This window comes from Colius striatus, chromosome 2 (assembly GCF_028858725.1).
Source record: "Colius striatus isolate bColStr4 chromosome 2, bColStr4.1.hap1, whole genome shotgun sequence".
In the NCBI taxonomy this organism is placed as follows: Eukaryota; Metazoa; Chordata; class Aves; order Coliiformes; family Coliidae; genus Colius; species Colius striatus.
The window spans coordinates 106,487,712-106,506,533 of NC_084760.1; the positions used below are offsets into that span (position 1 = coordinate 106,487,712).

The following is an 18,822-nucleotide window of genomic DNA, read 5'->3' on the forward strand; positions in this document are numbered from 1 at the left end:
TGTCTTCCAGGCCAAACTCACTACAATAAACAGAGACATTTTTAACTAGATCAAGTTGCTCAGAGCTTCATCCAACCTATATTGAATGTTTCCATGGATGGGGCATCTACAGCCTCTCTGGGCATCCTGTTCCAGTGCATTGCCATTCTCCTAGTAAAAACTTTCCTCCTTATATCTAGCCTGGATCTACCCTCTTAATTTAAAACCATTACACCTCATCCTATTGTCAATCTCTCTCTCTCCCCTCTGCTCCCTCTCTTCTCCCTCCCCCATCATGTTGACAAATTTGTACTCTTTCTATATTCTAGAGTCTTCACCTCCTTTGACTTTGTTTCAATTTCAACAATGTGGTATTTGTTAACACATAGAAAAATCTGGGTCAGGTGCTGCTTTCTGCAACAAAGGTATGCAGAGATATGTATAAAATGCATCCTTATTGAAAATTTAAAGAAAGTTGTGTCGATAAATTCCTTACCTCTTGCTCGCAGAGGTATGTTTCTGTTTCTTCCTCTGGTAACAGAGCTATAGCAACAAAAACCTGTTCTTCTACCCCATCTAGCCACAAGGATGTAGCTGCGACACCATCATACAGCTTCTGCTCAAGATGAAGCTTCTCCTCCACCTGTCCAGCCTGGGCAAAAGGAACCAGAGGAGTCCAGAGCGGAAATACAAGATACTCTAACATCTAATATTTGCAAAAGGATTGGACTTTCAGCTGAGAGCCAGAGGAGTTTTCATTGTAAATGTGGCTCTGCTGGAGGATATGTGTAAAGACAATTGAAATGTTACCTCAGATGATACATCTTCAAAGGCTTGATTCAGTTCAACCAATACTGGTGACACTAACGATTTATCTTCATTCTCTCCTTCCTCCTTATACAATGGCATTCCAGATATCAGTCTGTTTGGTCTGCTATAAAGCTGCTGGGAGAAAAGTACTAATTAGGATGCTTCTACCATAAATAGGGTACAAAATTCAGCTATACAGATTCCCCTGGTGACTAAGGATATTAAAAAATAATTCTCATAGTCTTCCCACAACTGTTCTGTGTCATGAAAATCTTGAAAAAAAGACTGCTCAACAAGATGTTCACTAGAAGTGCAGGAAATATACTTGTGGCTAGAATTAGCAATGACATGATTTTACCAAAAAAAGAACTACTGTTGAATCAATACAAGATTTTTAGAATTTTGGAAGCTGTAGTGTTGTATAAAGAAAAGTGGCCTGGGTTTTTTAACAATAAAATGGAGGATGTTTGTTAATACACATCTTGAATTGTCCTTGGTTTAGTTGATTAATACCTGTTTCTTTCAGTAAAAATTATGTGGGTGAAATCACTTCATTCTTGATTACATACTCAGTAAGATCAAGAATTGAATATAACCAACAAATTAAACCTGAAATTAACAGTTGTTGCTAGCACATTGATCAGTTCCAGAGGAATGATTTGTTACAGAATTATGTTGGGTTAGATGAGGAAAATTTTGTCTGAGCCATTTCTTCCTTTCTAGTTTATTCTCCTAAATAGTAGTAAGATTCAAATCACTTTGAACAAGAGCAGTGCTAGTGCCAATATTTAACAGTTTTAAAGATGTTATGAAAATAAATTGTTCCATATTTTTTGCATTAAGTACATCACCTTAATGCATCTATGCACATACTGCATCTTGTGTTGTGACAATTGCTTTCAGAGAGAAAATGCAAAGAGAAATTAAAAATAGCTACCAGCTGCTCTTGTTCCAAAGATTTCTGGAGCAGTCTCTGCTTGGTACTGAATTCCTGGTTCAAGCTTTCCCATTTCACTTTCATCTGTTCTTCCAATGATGGCTTCTCACCTTCCAAGCCTAATTCCTCAGACAGTGTATCAGGCTTTGCACTGAATGGAAAGATACACCAAGGTTTAACAAATACAAAAGCAGTAACCATATTAAGTGTTTATTTCTTCATTCAATAGGGAAAATCTACATTTAAATTCAGTGCACTTTTTAAGTGGTTTTTTTTTTTTTTTTCCAGATAGCAAGACAAAAGCTGGTTTGTAACAGCAAGAAGCTCTTACCTGATGGAATAAAATGTACTAAGAAACTATTTAGAGTTATAAGTCCTAATAGTCAGGAAAAACAAACAACCCCAAAATAAACTCTATACATACTACATTGAAATCTAACTCTTAAATATATTTCACCTAATGAAAAGAGCGATTTACTTCATGAAATAAAGAAACTGTTTTATGTGACTCCTTCTACACCTCCTTTCTCAAAATGCCAAACATACCCTGATATTTTAACAGAGGACAAGCACATGAGTTAGCTTTGATGAATAGTGAATGAAGGTCAACATTTTCTGTTTGATTATTTGGTTTGTTTCTACAACAAGAATGAAGCCTCAAATAGATGGAGATGTTAAGTACTTTCTGGCATTATAGTAAAAACCCACATTGAATTAACACAAATGCTGAGGAGAATAATTTACTGAGTACACTGTAGATTCCCTATGCATAAGTCTTGGTTTTGCTGCCTTATGAACTACCTTCATGTTTGGCATGCTGGAGGAGCCACAAAGGTGCTCGCTGTTACTAAGATACATCAAGGAAGTATTCAAACTGAAATGCTGGCTGCTCCTTGATTCTTAAGCTGATCATGTTCACTTCTTCCCAAGACCTTGCCCTTCATGCTCTCTGAAGGCCTGCATTGGCAGTAGGCAGGTAATTTCTTCCATCTTCTTCAGGGCAGAAGTCTCTCCCAGTGAAAGCCACGACTTTTATAGACATCTATCTCCCCTCCAAAATGGGCAAGTGTGCAAGAAAAAATTACTAACCTTATCTAATGAATTGACAGTTTCTAATTTTAGTGTGACACTTGACAAAAAAGGGAAATTTCTAAATGATCAAGGTGATCTATTAGCACAAAATAGTTTGTGTAACTATATTATAAAATCCCTGTATTATTAACTAGGATTCTGGTACCCTAGGTGCTGTATAAAAATGACAAAATAACAGAGTATTATATGCAGAAGAGAGGTATAAACACAGAGATGACAAAGCATAGTCATCCAAATTTATTTTGCAGAAGAACATGAAAGCACACCTTATATACAGGCCTTCTGGAGCACTTTGCTGTGTTAGAATTTCTTCTCCACGGCATGCCACTGACCGAAGCAGTTTCTTCTGCTCTTCTAGCTCCTGTTCCAGCTCCTAGCATAGTAAGTTAAAATAACATCCAGATAAATCTCAAACATTTGTTTTGCCTTGAAAGGAGATGCCTACATTGCATAACTGTCATGCTGAGATAGATGAGCTATTTCTGATATGGCTTGCTTGAGCATTAAAATCAGTTGAAAAACTCCACCCAGGGACACAGAAAAATTGGGTACATAAACCAGATTGTTGTAATGCAATGCAGTTTCTGGAACCTAACCTTGTTAAGATGTATGTGTATCATGCAACACAGTATCCTTTGTAATGTGTATATCTTTGCTTCTGTAAAGACAATGTTGATTACTATTTTGAACAAATACCATCATCATCTTAGAGTAACTTTAATTCCATTAATGGACAATGGAAGTATAGAAGTGATTGAGTTGATCAGGGTCACCAAAGAAGTCTAGTCCACTTGCCTGTCACAGATATAAAGTAGTGAGCTCAGATGCATCACTACAAAAGTACTAAAAAAGTATATTGAAAATATTTCAGTGGAAATATTAACCTGAATGGCTCAGTTACAGTGTTAAGCATAATCTAACAATGAGAGTAAAAGAAACATAAAACACCAACTTTCTGTTGCTGCAGGGTGCTTTGCTGTTGCTGTGAGCGAGTGGTTCTTGCTTGAGCCAGCCATTCTTGGACAGTAGGACTTTGTGAGGAAACAAAGTCCAAATCACCCTCCTCCTTTTCTTGTAATGATCCCTGCTTTAAGAGAAAGAAATCATGACTTTAAAAATCTCTTATACTGCTAGAGAGCTGGCAGGTCAAACTCATCAACTCACACATTGTGCATCAATTCCACATCTAAAGCTGCTGGCTCACATAAACTCTGAAGTAAGCAATGATTTCAGATTTCTGACTTTTACTGCTGATCGATTACTAGTAAGAAAGTAGCTCTGAAAATGTAAAAATAAACATGTGCCACTGCACTTAGCAGAATCAGAGATCAGACCATAGCCTGATGTGTTTCTGACGACTGTTCTGCTTCTCCTAAACACCAGCATTATCTGTAATGCAGGGTGCAGCTTTAGCTGGAAATGCAAGGAATCAATGGGTTGTTTCTGACAAGTTTCTAGTCTGTTTAAAGCCAATTTTTTGTCTTTATGCTTGTTGGTTGTCAATCTGTTCCAAATGTATTTATTAATGAATGTAAAAAAAACAGTTAACGGCAGATTATATGATACAAACAATAAAGACAATAAGAGAGAACAAAACACAGGGAAGTTAGAACAGAACAGTAAAAACAACAGTTCCTTCACTTCACACTTTTACCATTATGTTTTTCCAATAAGAGTGATTACATAAGCTTTCTGTGCAAGCAAAGTGAAAAAAGAGCAGATGCCTTAATAGTTTCAAAAACTGTCATATCAACTTCTGAAATTCAAGTTGTCTGTAAATTTAAATTATTATAGCAAGCAATGTATTAAAGTGTAGGGACTTTAACACACTAGCCCTAATGTTGAAGATAGATTTGCAGGTCCGGCTACTTAGACCTACACATCTCTCTGGATTTATTCAATATAATCTGCAGGCACACAATGATTGCAGATTTTGTGCCTTCTTTTTTTTTTTTTTTTTGTTTTTTTTTATGCTGGGCCTTAATTCCTGTCCTATTTTGTCTATATATCTCATTTTTGCAGGACTCCTATTTTGCCCATGATTAATCTCATATTTTAAATATAGTAAGAGTGTCAAATGATTCAGACACTACAGTAGGTTCTCCAAAACAAAAACATGTTCCACCTTCAGATTAGGCAGGAACCAGAAGGTCTTGAAAGTGACTGAAGAAACTCTTCTTCCCTCACCTGGTGCTTCTTATACTAACAACTGAGATGGATCTCAGTGTCCCTAGTACCAGTTACTGAAACAGCAGAATCTTGCTAAATAGTAGATGTTAGGTCAGCATGTAAAGTTTCTCAGGGTTGATAATGGCAGTGGATAGAGTTAGTACATTTTTGAGCATTTGATGCTCCAAGTCTCAGTCCAAAACAAATACTCTATGCCTGATTTTCTGCTAAAAAAACATTATAGAGTTTCTTACTTGGAGAAAAAATTACTCAATGAAAATCTGAAGGCATTATACTGCATATATCTATTTGCTCCCACAATACATAACTCAAGTCCCAAAAAAGCTTGCCACTCATAAAGAAACTTAAGTCTTGCATGCACATAGCATCATAAAAGATTCATATTCTACACTTGGAAATTAATTTGGTTTTATTTTTTATATTAGAAAAGCATCCAAAAACCTGTCTTAAAAGTTTAAGTAAACTAAATCACACCACTGTATTTTAAAATGTAGTACATTTTAAAATGTGGCATATGTATTTTAAAATGAAGCAAAAAGATTTGTGATGCCTTTTCACCATACAAATATAGCAAGATGAAGTATTATATGCCTACATGCTGTTGAAAACACTTCATTTGCCTAATCATGAGCTTTAACATGCAAGAATGACATCAAAGTGACTTCATCTCAGAGGCCTTAGGAACAAATACCTTTTTTTTTTGGCTCTTTTTTTTTTGTTTTGTCTGTTTGTTGGGTTATGAAGCTACATTAAGTTTTATAGCTATCCAGTTGCTTTGGACTAAAAATAGTTCTTAGCACATCAAGTGACTTTTCCAGCTAACCTCTCAGTAGACTTTAATCTGCATTACAAGCTAGAAATCTTTGAAGATTATCATGTTTAATTCGTCCAGCAAAGCCCAGAAAAGAATTAAAAGAAAAGGGAGGGAGGGAATCATAGCAGTGCAAGCAAATTCAAAACCAGTCACTCATATTACATGGTTGAGTTTCCTGCACATATTTCTCCACATGCTACTTTAACTTAAAGAATGACCAAAATCTATGTTAAATAGATTGAACTACTGGCAATAGGCAAACCAATGCTGTCAGGAATAGAAATCTTGAAAAAGGGCTGAGGTTAAATGTATCTTTATTTATATACTATTTTCTTTGGTGTAATGATGCCACTAAATATTAACCATATTTAAAAGTGTTTTATTATCTTAATGTTACCTGTCCCTTGCATTATGCATGCTGTATGGAGGAAAGCATGTATTTAGAATTGTTCTTTTGTTGGGGGAGGGATCCCACCCCAGAGCATATACAATGTAAAGGGACTGGGAATAAGAATAAAATATATTTGGATCAAGCCAATAATCTACCTACTTTATTATTATCCTTTCAGGGAAGATAGTGAGGTTAGGATAGTTTCACCATGAAGTCATGCTGTTAACTTGAAAATTAAAAGCTAAGGCTTGCTATATAGTTCTTTACTTTGGAGTGTAATTCCACAAGCTAACTAAAGATGAATAGCTTAAACTAAATTAGTAAAATACTTCTACTCCTTGTCTCAGTTGCATAAAATGACTAAAAAATCCCTCAACCTCCTGTTCACCACAAAGCCAGTTGGAAAGAGCCACTTACCTGAATGTTGATCTGCTTGTCATGGAGGACTCTCTGCAGCTCTAAAAGGCTGCCCTTCAGTGTCCTGAGCTTCACAGCCAGCTGCTCTGCCTCATCCTTGGTGTGAGCCTTCCCCTCCATAAGCAAGTTCTCGTTGTGCACAGATAACTCGGACAAGGCTATCACCTTCTGCTCTATTTCAACCAGCATGTTCTGCAGCAGCAAAAACAAAGAACCAAATTCGTACATTTTCCAGCATCTGTCACGCTTTCTTGGCAAGATGACCTGTGGCCTACCTCACTCGGCACCAAAGCTAGTCAAATAATCATTGCTTTGCCTTCCAGTCTCTGAAAGAGTCCTTGGGAATAAGCTCGAAAATGTCTGAATCTGCCATTTCTGTTTGTAACCTTTTTCAAAAGAGTAAATTAAAAAGTTATTTGAAACAAAGGATTTGTCATAGAGGAGATTCCTTTTATTTGCATGTTAGAGTTAAGGGTGGCTATGATGCTAGGCTGACATCCATGATGGCAAGAAGCAGAGCATGCAGCGAGTTATTTCTTTCCTCTTCTTTCATGTACATTTAGTGAAATTCTTCCTACCTCCTATGTGTTCCTCTGGCTGCATTAATAAGCCTCTCTTCTCACTATTTGCTCTCTCTGATTGGTGCATGATGGACTTAAGGATTTCTGTATAATCCTCTTTGGTCTAAAGAGAGACTTAAAGTGACAAATCTCTGGCATGTTTACTCTCAAAAGCTACTTTCCTGACATTTCATTAACCATTCATGTATTACAGATATAGTTTTGACCTTCCAAACTCAAAGTTTCTCAATTCTTGCTCAAAATCAGCATTCTTGCTCAATAACATCAAGTGTTATTCTTTCCATAGCAACCATCCAGTATAAAATTATAAATATTTCTCCTGAAGGAATGTATGCAGGATATGATGGACAGAGTCTCTAAAAAGTAGAAAAAATATAGGACTTTTATATAAAACTTAAGATTTTAAGAAACTTCAAAAGAGCAGTATTAACTTTTCTACCAACTTAATTGCTCTTTGTAATGAAAAGGGATCTTCTGTTCATCTATTTCTTGTCCAGTAATTTTAATTATGACAATCATACAGTTCTAAACCCTCTCATTTAGAAGTGGAAATTCCCACTACTTTGAGAATCTGGATGCTATGACTGATCCAAGTCTCGTTAATAAAAGTATATGCAATTATATCCATTGAAGCAAAGCGTTTTCTTTCAGTTATCTTGGTGTTCTGGATTGGTTAATAATAAATTTATACAAATATTAACTACCAATGATTGTACTTTACTGTGGGTAGGCATTACTCCTGACAAAAACATAACACTGTCCCAGTCACCACTGCTAATGTGACTGTGTTCTTCAGTTGGAAAAGGAGGAGCAGGAAAGTATATCGCAAGTGTTTTCATACTTATCAAGTGAGCTCTTTAACAACTCCAGCTTGAATGGAACAAAAACACATGGCCTTTAAAGCAAAACAAAGTGCCCTCCAAAAGCTGTAGAGCTTCAAAGATGATTAAGGGAGTGGAGCATCTCCCTTATGATGAAAAGCTGAGGGAGCTAGGGCTTTTGAGCTTGGAGGAGACTGAAGGGTGATCTCATTAATGTTTACAAATACATAAAGGGCAGGTGTCAGAAGGATGAAGCCAGGTTCATTTCAATGATGTCCAATGATGGGACAAGGGGCAACAGGTACAAGCTGGAACACAAGAGGTTCCAAAGAAGCATAAGGAAAAACTTCTTCACTGTGAAGGTGAGGCAGCATTGGGACAGGCTGCCCAGATGGGTTGTGGAGTCTCCTTTTCTGGAGACATTCAAAACCCACCTGGATGAGTTCTTGTGTGACCTACTCTAGGTGGTCCTGCTCTGGCAGGGGGGTTGGACTAGATGACCTTTCTAGGTCACTTCCAACCTATAAGAATCTGTGATCCTATGAAGTGCTGCAGTCAGAATATCTTGTTTTCTTACTGCTATGTTTACATGGGCTTCTAAAGCAGTTTGCAATCTCTAATAAGAAATGAACAGGATAAACTTCATAAATCACTGATGAAGCTAACAGCTAAAGAGCTCAGAAACTTTTACCCATTGATATGCTAGCTCATCCCACACAATAATGGGCTTAATATTATGAAGCTACATCCATCCTATTCAGCTAAACATTGCTGAATTTTACCTGACAGTCTACCAGCTGTGCTTCCATGTCCATAGGCTCCTCAGCAGTAACCAGAGTGGTGTCCAGCGTTGCCCGGGTATTGAGTAGCCAGTGGTCGAGCTCATCAGCTTCACAGCGGTACCTTTGAAGAGCCTGTTCTTGTCGCTGCTCTTCGAGCTGCTCATTCAGTTTTTCCTACAGGTATAAATTGTATTTTGTTTTTAAAAGTACAACAACAACAGTTGCTCTTTTCAGTCAATTTTCCCTATGTCTCACAACCTCTGTATAGTTTTTTTAAGCCATAATCAGCCTTTTCTTTAATAAACTGGAAACCTTTAGGAAATATTATTGCTTTCAACAGATGAGCATGCTTTTCTGGTGAATGAAATTCTGTTTCAGTTCAGTCACTGTATTTCTACTTCCTTCAGTACAGCTTTGCTATTACTAGCCCTCTTAAGGTGAGGTACCTCATGCCTCTCCTTGTTGCTCTCCTTTGGATTTCTCCCCATACTGATTCAGTTTGCTCAACTAGCATGGTACTGTTTGCTTAGGGAGAAAGATGCATGGGGACACAGCGCTGGGAGCAGTGTGCAGGGAAAGGGAAGCAGCTTTGCTTTTTTTGGCAGCAGCAGGCTGTTAGATAGCCTTATTGTCCCTTAAGTGAGGCGTAAGAGGGGTACTACAAGGACCCAGCTACTGAGTCTTTGGTATAACCACTGTGGGTAAAGAGAAGACTGAAGAGTTGTCTACTTTGCCTGGCCTCTCTGAAGACCCCTGGGCCATGGGGTGTGGAAGGACATTAAGCTCCATTGGCTGCTGCAGCAGTAGCACCACAGCAACACAGAGTCCTCAGTTCTAACCATCAGCTGGTCCATCCAATGGACAAAGAGTGATCAGCAAGACTCACTCAACCTTTAATAGCCCCATATGATTTTGAAAACTAGACAAAGAGCTTATGAAGTTGAATAAAATGAAATGCAAAGGAAGAAACAATCCCAGGCACTAGTATATGTTGGAGACTGACCAGCTTTAAAGCAGCTTGGCAGAAAAAGATGCCAGCATTCTGGTAGGCCCTTGTAGCAAAGAATTCTACAGGTATCATGGGCTGCCTCAGGAAAAGTGTTGCCAGCAGGCTGAGGGAGGTGATCCTACCCCTCTATTTAACACTAGTGAGTCCAAATCTAGACTACTGTGTCCATTTCTGGGCTTCCCAGTACAAGAGAAATACAGAGCTCTGGAAAGTGTAAAAGGAATTTTGTGAATGAGAAACAGATAGAATGGGATGGTCAGAGAATACTTGGATCAGATAATATAAAACCTAAGCATGCTGCAAACACTATAGAATAAGGGGAGAAGATAATGCCAGATCTGGCTGGGATTAACTTCATCACAGTTTGCACCCTGCTGTGCTTTGCAACTGTAGCTAAAACTGTGCTGATAACAAAGCAATGTTTTGGCTATTGCTGAAGACTGCTTGCACAGCATTAAGGCTTCCTTTCCAACTGAGTCTCACAAAGGCCAGTAGGCTGAGAGAGGACATAGTCAGGACAGTTGACCTGAACTGACTAAAGTAAAATTCCATACCATCCAAGATCACATCCAGCAATAAAAGCTCACAGAAACAGCAAGGATGGGGGATGGTACATTTGTGGTTACAGCATTTGACTTCTCAAGTAACTGTTACATGTGCTGAGACTTTGCTTTCCAGAAGAGGAAGTAGTACATAAGTTCCTCATTTTCCTTTGCTTGCGTACACAGCTTTTCCTTACTGTATTAAATTGTCATTATTTCAATCCCTGATTCTTTTGACCTGCCTTCCACTTTTTCCCCATCCCATAGGAAAGTGAGAGTGGGTATTTGGCTGCTGTCCAGGGCCAACCTACTACACTTCTGCGAGGAAATTCAGACATGTACGTGCAGGGCAAATCCCTCACATGTGAAGCGTTTGCACAGCTTTTCTGAATGCTTAATTTTAATGGAAAAATTATAAGTGCATGTTAGAATAATTTAAGGAATAAATGTTTTCAATAATCTAGAACTGCATAGTTTTCAAGCTCTAGCTATTTTAATTAGGTTCAGAGAACAATATTACCAATCCGCACCTTGAACAGCAATTTTTTTTAATTACTTGCTCTATCTAAATTTCTACATTTACATCTCTGCAGTGCTCTGGAAGATTCAGAAATAAGAGCTATAAAGTGAACCGGTTAAATTACCAAATATTATCTACATACCATCTATAATTCTTAGCCAGGATTACTGAGCAATACTTGTGTTATGGTATCAAAGTAATGGTCAGAATCCTAAGCATACTTAAGAGTAGTATATTTGACTGACAATTTATCTTGAAGTTATCAGTTAGCATCTTCTCCTAAGTACTATCAAGAAGTAAGATCCTATGTGGGATGAAAGCTATCAACAGTAAGAATTCTATTCTACTTACAGTCCGTTATTTTAAGTAAAAGTAATTTTTCTTCTGAGAAGGAAAAAACTTTAAGTAATTTTAAAAAAAGTAATAAAGACATTTACTAAGAATCTGTCTCACTGTCTCAGGTGACTGCACAGAACTAATGCAGCCGATGCATCTTGGGATTCCTTTGTGATCTAGGTAGATCAATGGAGCCAGTTCTCACAGAGTCTCTCAGAATCAATTGATGTTGGAAATTATGAAGGCAGCAGCTGCTGTCTTTGTGAACTGAGAAGTGCAGTTCTCAGCAGCACTTCCCCACAGTGTTCAAAGTAGCCAAATTGTAGCCAGCTTTAGTATGACTGCGTTTTTTCTCCTGTACAATAGACACAGCAAAGCTCCTATATGTAAAGGACTTTTAGTTGTTAGACACCTTAGGATTAAAGGATTTTTGGTAAAGCTGGCAGATAAAAAAATAAAGGGGTGCATCTACCATGATAAAAGTTTGCAATTACTGGGAAGATGAGAACAGACAACACCACAATGGTTTGGAAGAGTGTTACTGCTTGTTTTAAGCTTTCCCCTTATCTTGTCTCCCAGTTTAGACAGGTGATTCATCAAGTGTTTACTCTAGATAATATGACTTCTAATACTTGCACTTCATTAATTCTCCTGTGGAGGACAAGAAATACCAAGTGAATCTACTGAAAAAATGTCAAGGCAGATATTTAAAAAAACCGGTATGTATATCTAAAATACGAGTCCTGCAGTGTGTTTCTAAGTTCCTTCTTGTTACTTGTTACCTAGCATTATGATGAAGGTCTTGCCAAAAAAGAACAATAATATATTAGTCAAAGAAATTGTGAGAAATAAGCAGACCTGAAAATGACATTCTTAATTATTGGCATTCAGTGGGGACTGAGGACTTCTGTGAAAGTACAGGTCTGCCAAAAGTGGCTCTCAAAATCTGAGAAGTGATCCAAAAGACCCACTCTTAGAGGATTTTTCTCGTACCTCTAATAGTTGTCGTTTTCCTGATGCCTTCATTCGAATTGTGGCCATTCGTTCTGCCAAGACTGTGAGAGTGGACTGTAATGCAAGCTGATCAGCAGCTTCTGCATCCAGTGGCTCTGAAACCAGCTCCTGGGCTAACGATGTCTGAAGCTCAGCAATTTCTTCTTGTAACATTAAAATTTCATCCATCAAAGCCTATTTAGAAACAAGAGCAGAGAAAGTATTTGCTTCATTTATCAGTGAGAAGAAAGAATCTCAGGAGGCGTTGGCTTAACACAACATTCAAGACGACTGTCTCAAGGAGGCATGAGGAAGACAAAGTAGTGCAAAATATCACTGATGGTTTGGCAGAGTCATAATTCAGAAGGACTGAGTCTTGCTTTTACATGCTTAAACTAGGATCACTCATCTGGTAACAGGAATGTGGATTTAATTACTTATCTTGAATTTCAAACATATCACAAGAAGGAATTATTTGGGAAATATTAAATATAAAAATTTATTCTTCCAACAAATTTTCTGAAATATATTCTAGTAGGTACAGTGAAGATAATGAGCAAGTGACTGAGTGTGTGTTTGTGAGTGAGAAACAGGTGTATAAGTCAGCTTCCTGCCTGAAACTTACTATTTGGACAAAGAACATTTAGCAAAGTAGGTAAATACACAGAGATTATGATATAAAGTAAGTTCCTACTATCACTCTTATCCTATCAATCAATTTCTGAGATGCCTACAAAAGGATGCTGATACTTTCTTTTCATGTCTGATAGTATATACACTGTTGATCACACAGGACATCACATAGTGGTACAAAAGCCAAATGCTATCCTTTTCAGGTCATGGAGTTCCTACTGAATTTAGAACCAGTCTCACTAGAAAGTTTCAAGCTATCAGACAGAAGTCTTAGATGATTACAACTTAGATATGTGTCAGACTGGTTACCCAATGAAGTATTCTCTTATTATTCAGAGCATTATTTCTCAAGACTTCCTTCAGGATGAAATTTGTTGTGTGTCTTGGTTAGATAGTTAATGCATACTTTCCCTCTGTTTCCTGTATGCAAGTTTTTACCTGATGTTCAGCCATCTGGCTCTCTGGACTTTTGGCTGGTTCCAGACTCTCATTTAGTTTGACCTCAATGGTCTCCATTTTTGTGGATATAGACTGGAGCGTGTCCTGGTATTTCTGTTGACGCTCAAGAGCTTCATAGAGAGTGCGTTGCTTTTCACTGATCTGAAGAGGAAAGGAATGTAGAAATTCTGACCTCTGATACAGGATTTCCTCTTTCTTCTGTTTCATATATCCCTAGGCTTATTGAGACTTAAACCAAAAACTTGCAACAAGTTTTTAAAAGTATAAATCACAAAGGAAAACATCCATATTGAAAATATTTATCTGCTTAAATACCATCAGTCAAATTCCAGGTTTTGTGACTGGAAAATAATAGAATTTAGTTAGCAGGAAAAACCTAGGCACATCCTCATGTCTTATTTTAGATTTTACGCACTCAAATATGTGGATGTGCACTATTTGCTAGACATATAGCTCTTAATACTCCATAACAGCTACTGGGCCTCTACAAAGTATTAAAATTTATAACACGTTACCAATTTTGATCATTTTCAGACACCACTGAAAGATTATGCTGCACAGCTACGTAGAAACATGTTAAGCTGATTCAGTATTTGGAGAAACTGAAACCTTGGGCCATTTTGCAAACTCATCCAGCATGAGTGGATTTCTTTGTTAGGTCGTTAAGAACACAGTCTGACAATAGTCAAGATTTCTGAAGGCAACTATCATCCTTAATGACTTCTATTTTTTCTTAACAGAGGTACATCCTGTCCAGGCTTCAAAGAAATAACAAAGATAATATTATATGACAGCTAAGAATTCATCACCTGAAAATCAAGAATTTTAAAAAAGAATATAAGCTGAGTCCCATTTTATACCTTGCAAGCCAGCTAATTATTTTGAACCCTCCAGATGAAGACTTACCACATTTTTCAGTGTTTCCCAAGAACGCTGCAAATCATCCAGTTTGGCACTAGCAGTTGATTCTAAGCCTGGTTCGTAAAACTCCTGGGTGGCTGAAGCACTGGGTTGAATTTTAGCAGCTTCTGTCTGCAACTGTTCAGCAGATAAGGCTTGGTAATAAGCAATGTCCTACAAGCATGAAGCACATTATTGCACTTTAAAAAAGAAAGGTACTGCATAATATCCCCCCACATATTGCCCCATCACATATATCCTTTAAAATAAAAACCACATGGCCAAAACCACCAGGAAACCTCTGAGCAACACAGTAAATAAATATTTAAAAGTAGTACACTGGGTATGGTTTGGAGCTTCAATTTGATGAAGTCTGTGGATGCCATTTTTCATGCTCAGGAGGCAACTGTGGACAGACACGGAAAGTCTGGAACCAGGGTGCTAAAAGTGGGAGTATTGTTCTAGCATTATCACAACTACACGTGGGGAAAACCCATCACAATAGACAGTGGGTTATGGTACCGTGACAAAGAATATTTCCCTAATGAAAACTAGCACAGAGAAGGCAACAGAAGAAGCAAGAAGGAATATGCTGATGAACTAGCCAATAATGTAAGAAAGAGTATGAAGCAACAGCTTTTAAGCCTTCAAATAAAACACATACTCTCAACTAACTTATAAAAGATAGTGGGAGAATGGACCAAAAATGCTAATAAAAATAAGCAAACGTTCAAATTGCCATTGAAAATCCAAGGTGGAACCATTTCTCACCAGAACTTCTGTACTGAAAGCTATGGGAATTTCTTCAACTATTGCACATGACAATTAAATAGATCTACAGGAAACATAAAATTGAGGAAAGATACACATTATCTATATTTAAAGCAGGAAAGTAGATGATGACTAGGATTATTTAAAATTCAAACCATGTATGGCAGATACCACCACATCCATTTGGAAGGTGAAAAATGCTGCAATCTCCCTTCTCCTCTCTTAGCATCCCCACTTAGTAAACTATACTCCAGATCATGCAATACGGCAGCTGTTGTCCAGTTTCCTCAGTCATTTTGAATTTGTAAATGCCCCTGGTGAAAACTTTAAGACATACTTTTCCTGCCAGTGAAATCAACAAGAGATTTTCCACTGATTTCTGTCAAGTTGGACAAAACCTACTTTCAAGTAGCTGTCAGAGTTCTAACAATATTTGTATATAAAATATACAATTATTTTAAAATATATACAAATATTATAATTATACTTTTCCTCAAGAAAAGTATAACTGGAAAATCCTTCAATTATTGCAAATTTCTCAAATAACTTGTTTCCTTACCCTGTATAATGAAGAAGAAAATTCAGCACATCAAGCCATGTTACTGAGAGAAAACTAAATGCCTTTTGCTCGTCAGCTTACAGAGCTGTATCTACCAAACACACCAGAGGCCATTTGCCGCACTTCAAATGTATGATTATAAATGTGTATAAATGCAAACTCTCAAAGAATGGTGGTGAATGGAGTTAAATCCCATCAGTGGTTGGTCACTAGTGGTGGTTCCCAAGGCTCAGTGCTGGGGCCTGTTCTGTTTAATGTCTTTATCCTGGATGAGGGGATTGAGTGCACCCTCAGTATGTGCATCAGTAACTTTGCAGATGACACTGAGTGAAAGTACTGATCTGCTTGAGGGTAATAAGGCTCTAGAGGGACCTGGACAGGCTGAATCAATGGGCTGAGACCAATGTATGAAGCTTAACAAAGCCAAGTACCAAGTCCTGGCCCTTGTGCCACAACAACCTCATGCAATACTACTGGCTTGGGGGTTGGACTTGATAACCTCTGGAGGTCTCTTCCAACCACTCAGCAATTCTGTACAGGTGTATAAAAGTTAAGTACTGAACAATACTCAGAGCATAATTAGAATTCCAATTTGGAGTAGAATCTTTATTTCCCAATGTCATTTCATCATATTATCTACTGTCACATATGAACAAAACTAAATAAGCTCTGGAAAAGAATAGAAAACAAGTCAATCTCATCAAACTGTCCAAAAGCGTCCAATGAGACACTTCTTCAAAAGCAAGCACTGGGAAAGTATCTATGATGTCCAGGAGCTGATATGGAACAGGTAACAGCTTAGCACTGCAATTTGAGAATTTTTTCACTCTGACCACAAGTGACCTTTACAAGTCATAGTGGGAAAACTGCAACAGTGCAGGCAACATCTCATTTTGCCTTGCTTGCAGCTACTCTCCAGCCTTTAGCTAGTCCTCTCTCAAGGCCAACAGAAAAGTTGTGCTCCTGAAACTTCTTAATCATGGTTTACAGAATAAAGGACTTGCTTTACAGAGAGGGGAAAGCAATCTCTTTCCCCATCTTTTCAACTATTCTTTTCTGGAATATACAACATGGCAGAGTTTTTTTTGGCAGAGCTTTCACATGATGATAGTGTGCATCTAGATGTTCTTACAAATAACAGATTTTGTTGTCCCTGTAAAGGCCCTAACAACTCATGCCTGCTTTTCCAATAATTAGCAACGAGAATCTACTTCTGCAGGGAGGTCGAACTAGATGATCTCTAAAGGTCCCTTTGAACACTTACCATTTTATGATTCTATGATACTATAAGCATTGTTATTAGGATGTAGGGGCAAAGTGTATGTCTAGTTTTCAAAAGATATTTAGCAAGAGTTGTTACACTCTAGATGAGTTTTCATAAGGGAAAGACATATAATGATCAAGTAGGCTGTATACAAGGAGACAGGCATTTAACATTGACCCAGTGCCGAAGACTTGAATTAGAGGATAATCTGTGGTCTCCAAGGCTTTGTGCAAACACTTTAGCTTTTTCAGTTCAATATTTCCACACTGTGTATCTGGAAAATAAGTGTTTAAAAATGTGCTAAATTTCAATCAACTATATCTTTGGGTAAGTGTGAGAAGTTTTATCCCCTAAAGATTCTCATTCAGTACTGCAGCATAGATGGCATATCTGATTTTGCTATACATCAAAACAAAAATGCATTGAAGAATTGCTGTTATCTATTCCTGAAAGACTATACACAATGAAATTCCTCAGCCTTTTAAAAGTCAATAGTTTTACAGTTTCCCTCAACCCTGTTGTGATTAGAAGAGTTTCAGTACAAAACAATCTGGGCAACAGTTAGCAAAGTGTTAGATAGGTCACTTTATTGTGTTTATGGTCTTGTTTTAATCTATTTCAATATGTAGAACCAGTAATACAAAGCTGGCACTCCTCAGTAACTTGTCAGTGACTTCAGGTCACACAGGAACATGTCCAGGTGGGTTTGGAAAGCTCCAAAGGAGACTCCACACACTCCCTGGCCTGTGTCAGTGCCCCCTTATCCTCGAGGAAAGAAGTTTTCCTTTGTGTTTAAGGGGAATTTTTTGTGTTCCAGCTTTTGTCTATTACCCCTAGTCCTGTCGCTGGGCACTACAGAAAGAAGTGTTGCCCCATGCACCCTTTAAGAACTTGTGTTAATGAGGTCCCCCCTCAGTCTTTTCTTTTCCAGCCTGAACAGCCTCAGGTCCCACAGCCTTTCCTCATAAGGAAGATGCTCCAGTCCCCTGATCATCTTGGTGGCCCTGCACTGGACTCTCTCCAGAAGTTCTCTGTCCCTCTTGAGCTGGGGAACCCAGAACTGGACACAGTACTTCAGGTAAGGTCTTACCGAGGCAGAGGGGGAAGAGAACCTCCCTCAATCTGCTGGCCACACCTATCTTAACATAATCCAGAATTCCATATGCTGTTGAAGATTTTTTCACCTTTTGTACTATCTTACCTTTGTATTCTTTCTTATTTGAATTCTTGAAAACGAATCATTTATATTTAGCAACCTCTGTAGCTCCATATGCATCTTTCAAATTAGTGGAATGAAACAATGGACATCTTGATCAAACTTCATTAATTCAACTCAGCAATAGAACATAACAGACCGTACCCTTTAAGTCTGCAGTGGTCAATTTTGGAAGTAGTCACAAATGCAAAATCAAACAACCACAAAAGCCACAACATGGTAAATTCAGTGAGGTGATGACTGCTCCTAAGGCTCATTTCTAAACTTCTGAAGCTTAACATTTTATGTGTGTGATGCTCAATGTGCTGGTTCAGTGCTTCCATTTTAATCAAAGGGGATGTATACTTTTTCCTATTAGAAGTATGAGAGGCCTCAGTTTTGATTTAAAATCTAACTTCAGTGATTGCACTAATGTGCCTCATTAGCACTTAAAATAGACTGTGGTGGAAAGTATGAAATGAACAATACTGAAAAAAAAGCAATCATGAAAGTTAATACTTGAAATAGTATTAAGTGGAAGATATCAGACTTCAATGCTTCAATGCCAATGGTCCAATAAGACAGATGCATATGGACATAATGCAATGTTTTAAGAGGAGCACAAAATTGCATTTTTTTCTCAGGATGCAAGATTCCATAGAGTACTACTGACAAAATAAAAATTAGGTTATAAACATAAAATAGTAGTGATATAGAAGAGCTTTGTCATTGTCACTTAAAATTTATTTTTAAAAATAGTGAAGGGGTGTAACACCAGATTTATATATTTTAAACTCAAAAGACGATATCTGTATCCACTTTGAACT

The 18,822-nt window shown here is 37.7% G+C and overlaps 1 protein-coding gene across 7 annotated transcripts in view; it reads right to left on the minus strand.

Moving 5' to 3' along the window:
* The window catches only part of SYNE1 (spectrin repeat containing nuclear envelope protein 1), a 287,050-nt gene that overhangs the window by 76,567 nt on the left and 191,661 nt on the right, over positions 1-18,822 (minus strand). For 5 of the 7 annotated variants that reach the window (XM_061988999.1, XM_061989000.1, XM_061988998.1 and 2 more), the window contains 10 exons: positions 14,213-14,380; positions 13,286-13,447; positions 12,215-12,409; positions 8,815-8,988; positions 6,631-6,822; positions 3,771-3,905; positions 3,085-3,191; positions 1,727-1,877; positions 790-924; positions 476-631 (listed from right to left, as the gene is read on the minus strand). In XM_061988999.1, coding sequence (XP_061844983.1) covers positions 476-631; positions 790-924; positions 1,727-1,877; positions 3,085-3,191; positions 3,771-3,905; positions 6,631-6,822; positions 8,815-8,988; positions 12,215-12,409; positions 13,286-13,447; positions 14,213-14,380 — 1,575 coding nt within the window. The remainder of the gene's footprint in view (positions 1-475; positions 632-789; positions 925-1,726; positions 1,878-3,084; positions 3,192-3,770; positions 3,906-6,630; positions 6,823-8,814; positions 8,989-12,214; positions 12,410-13,285; positions 13,448-14,212; positions 14,381-18,822) is intronic. The other 2 variants (XM_061988996.1, XM_061988997.1) reach the window with 2 other exon arrangements.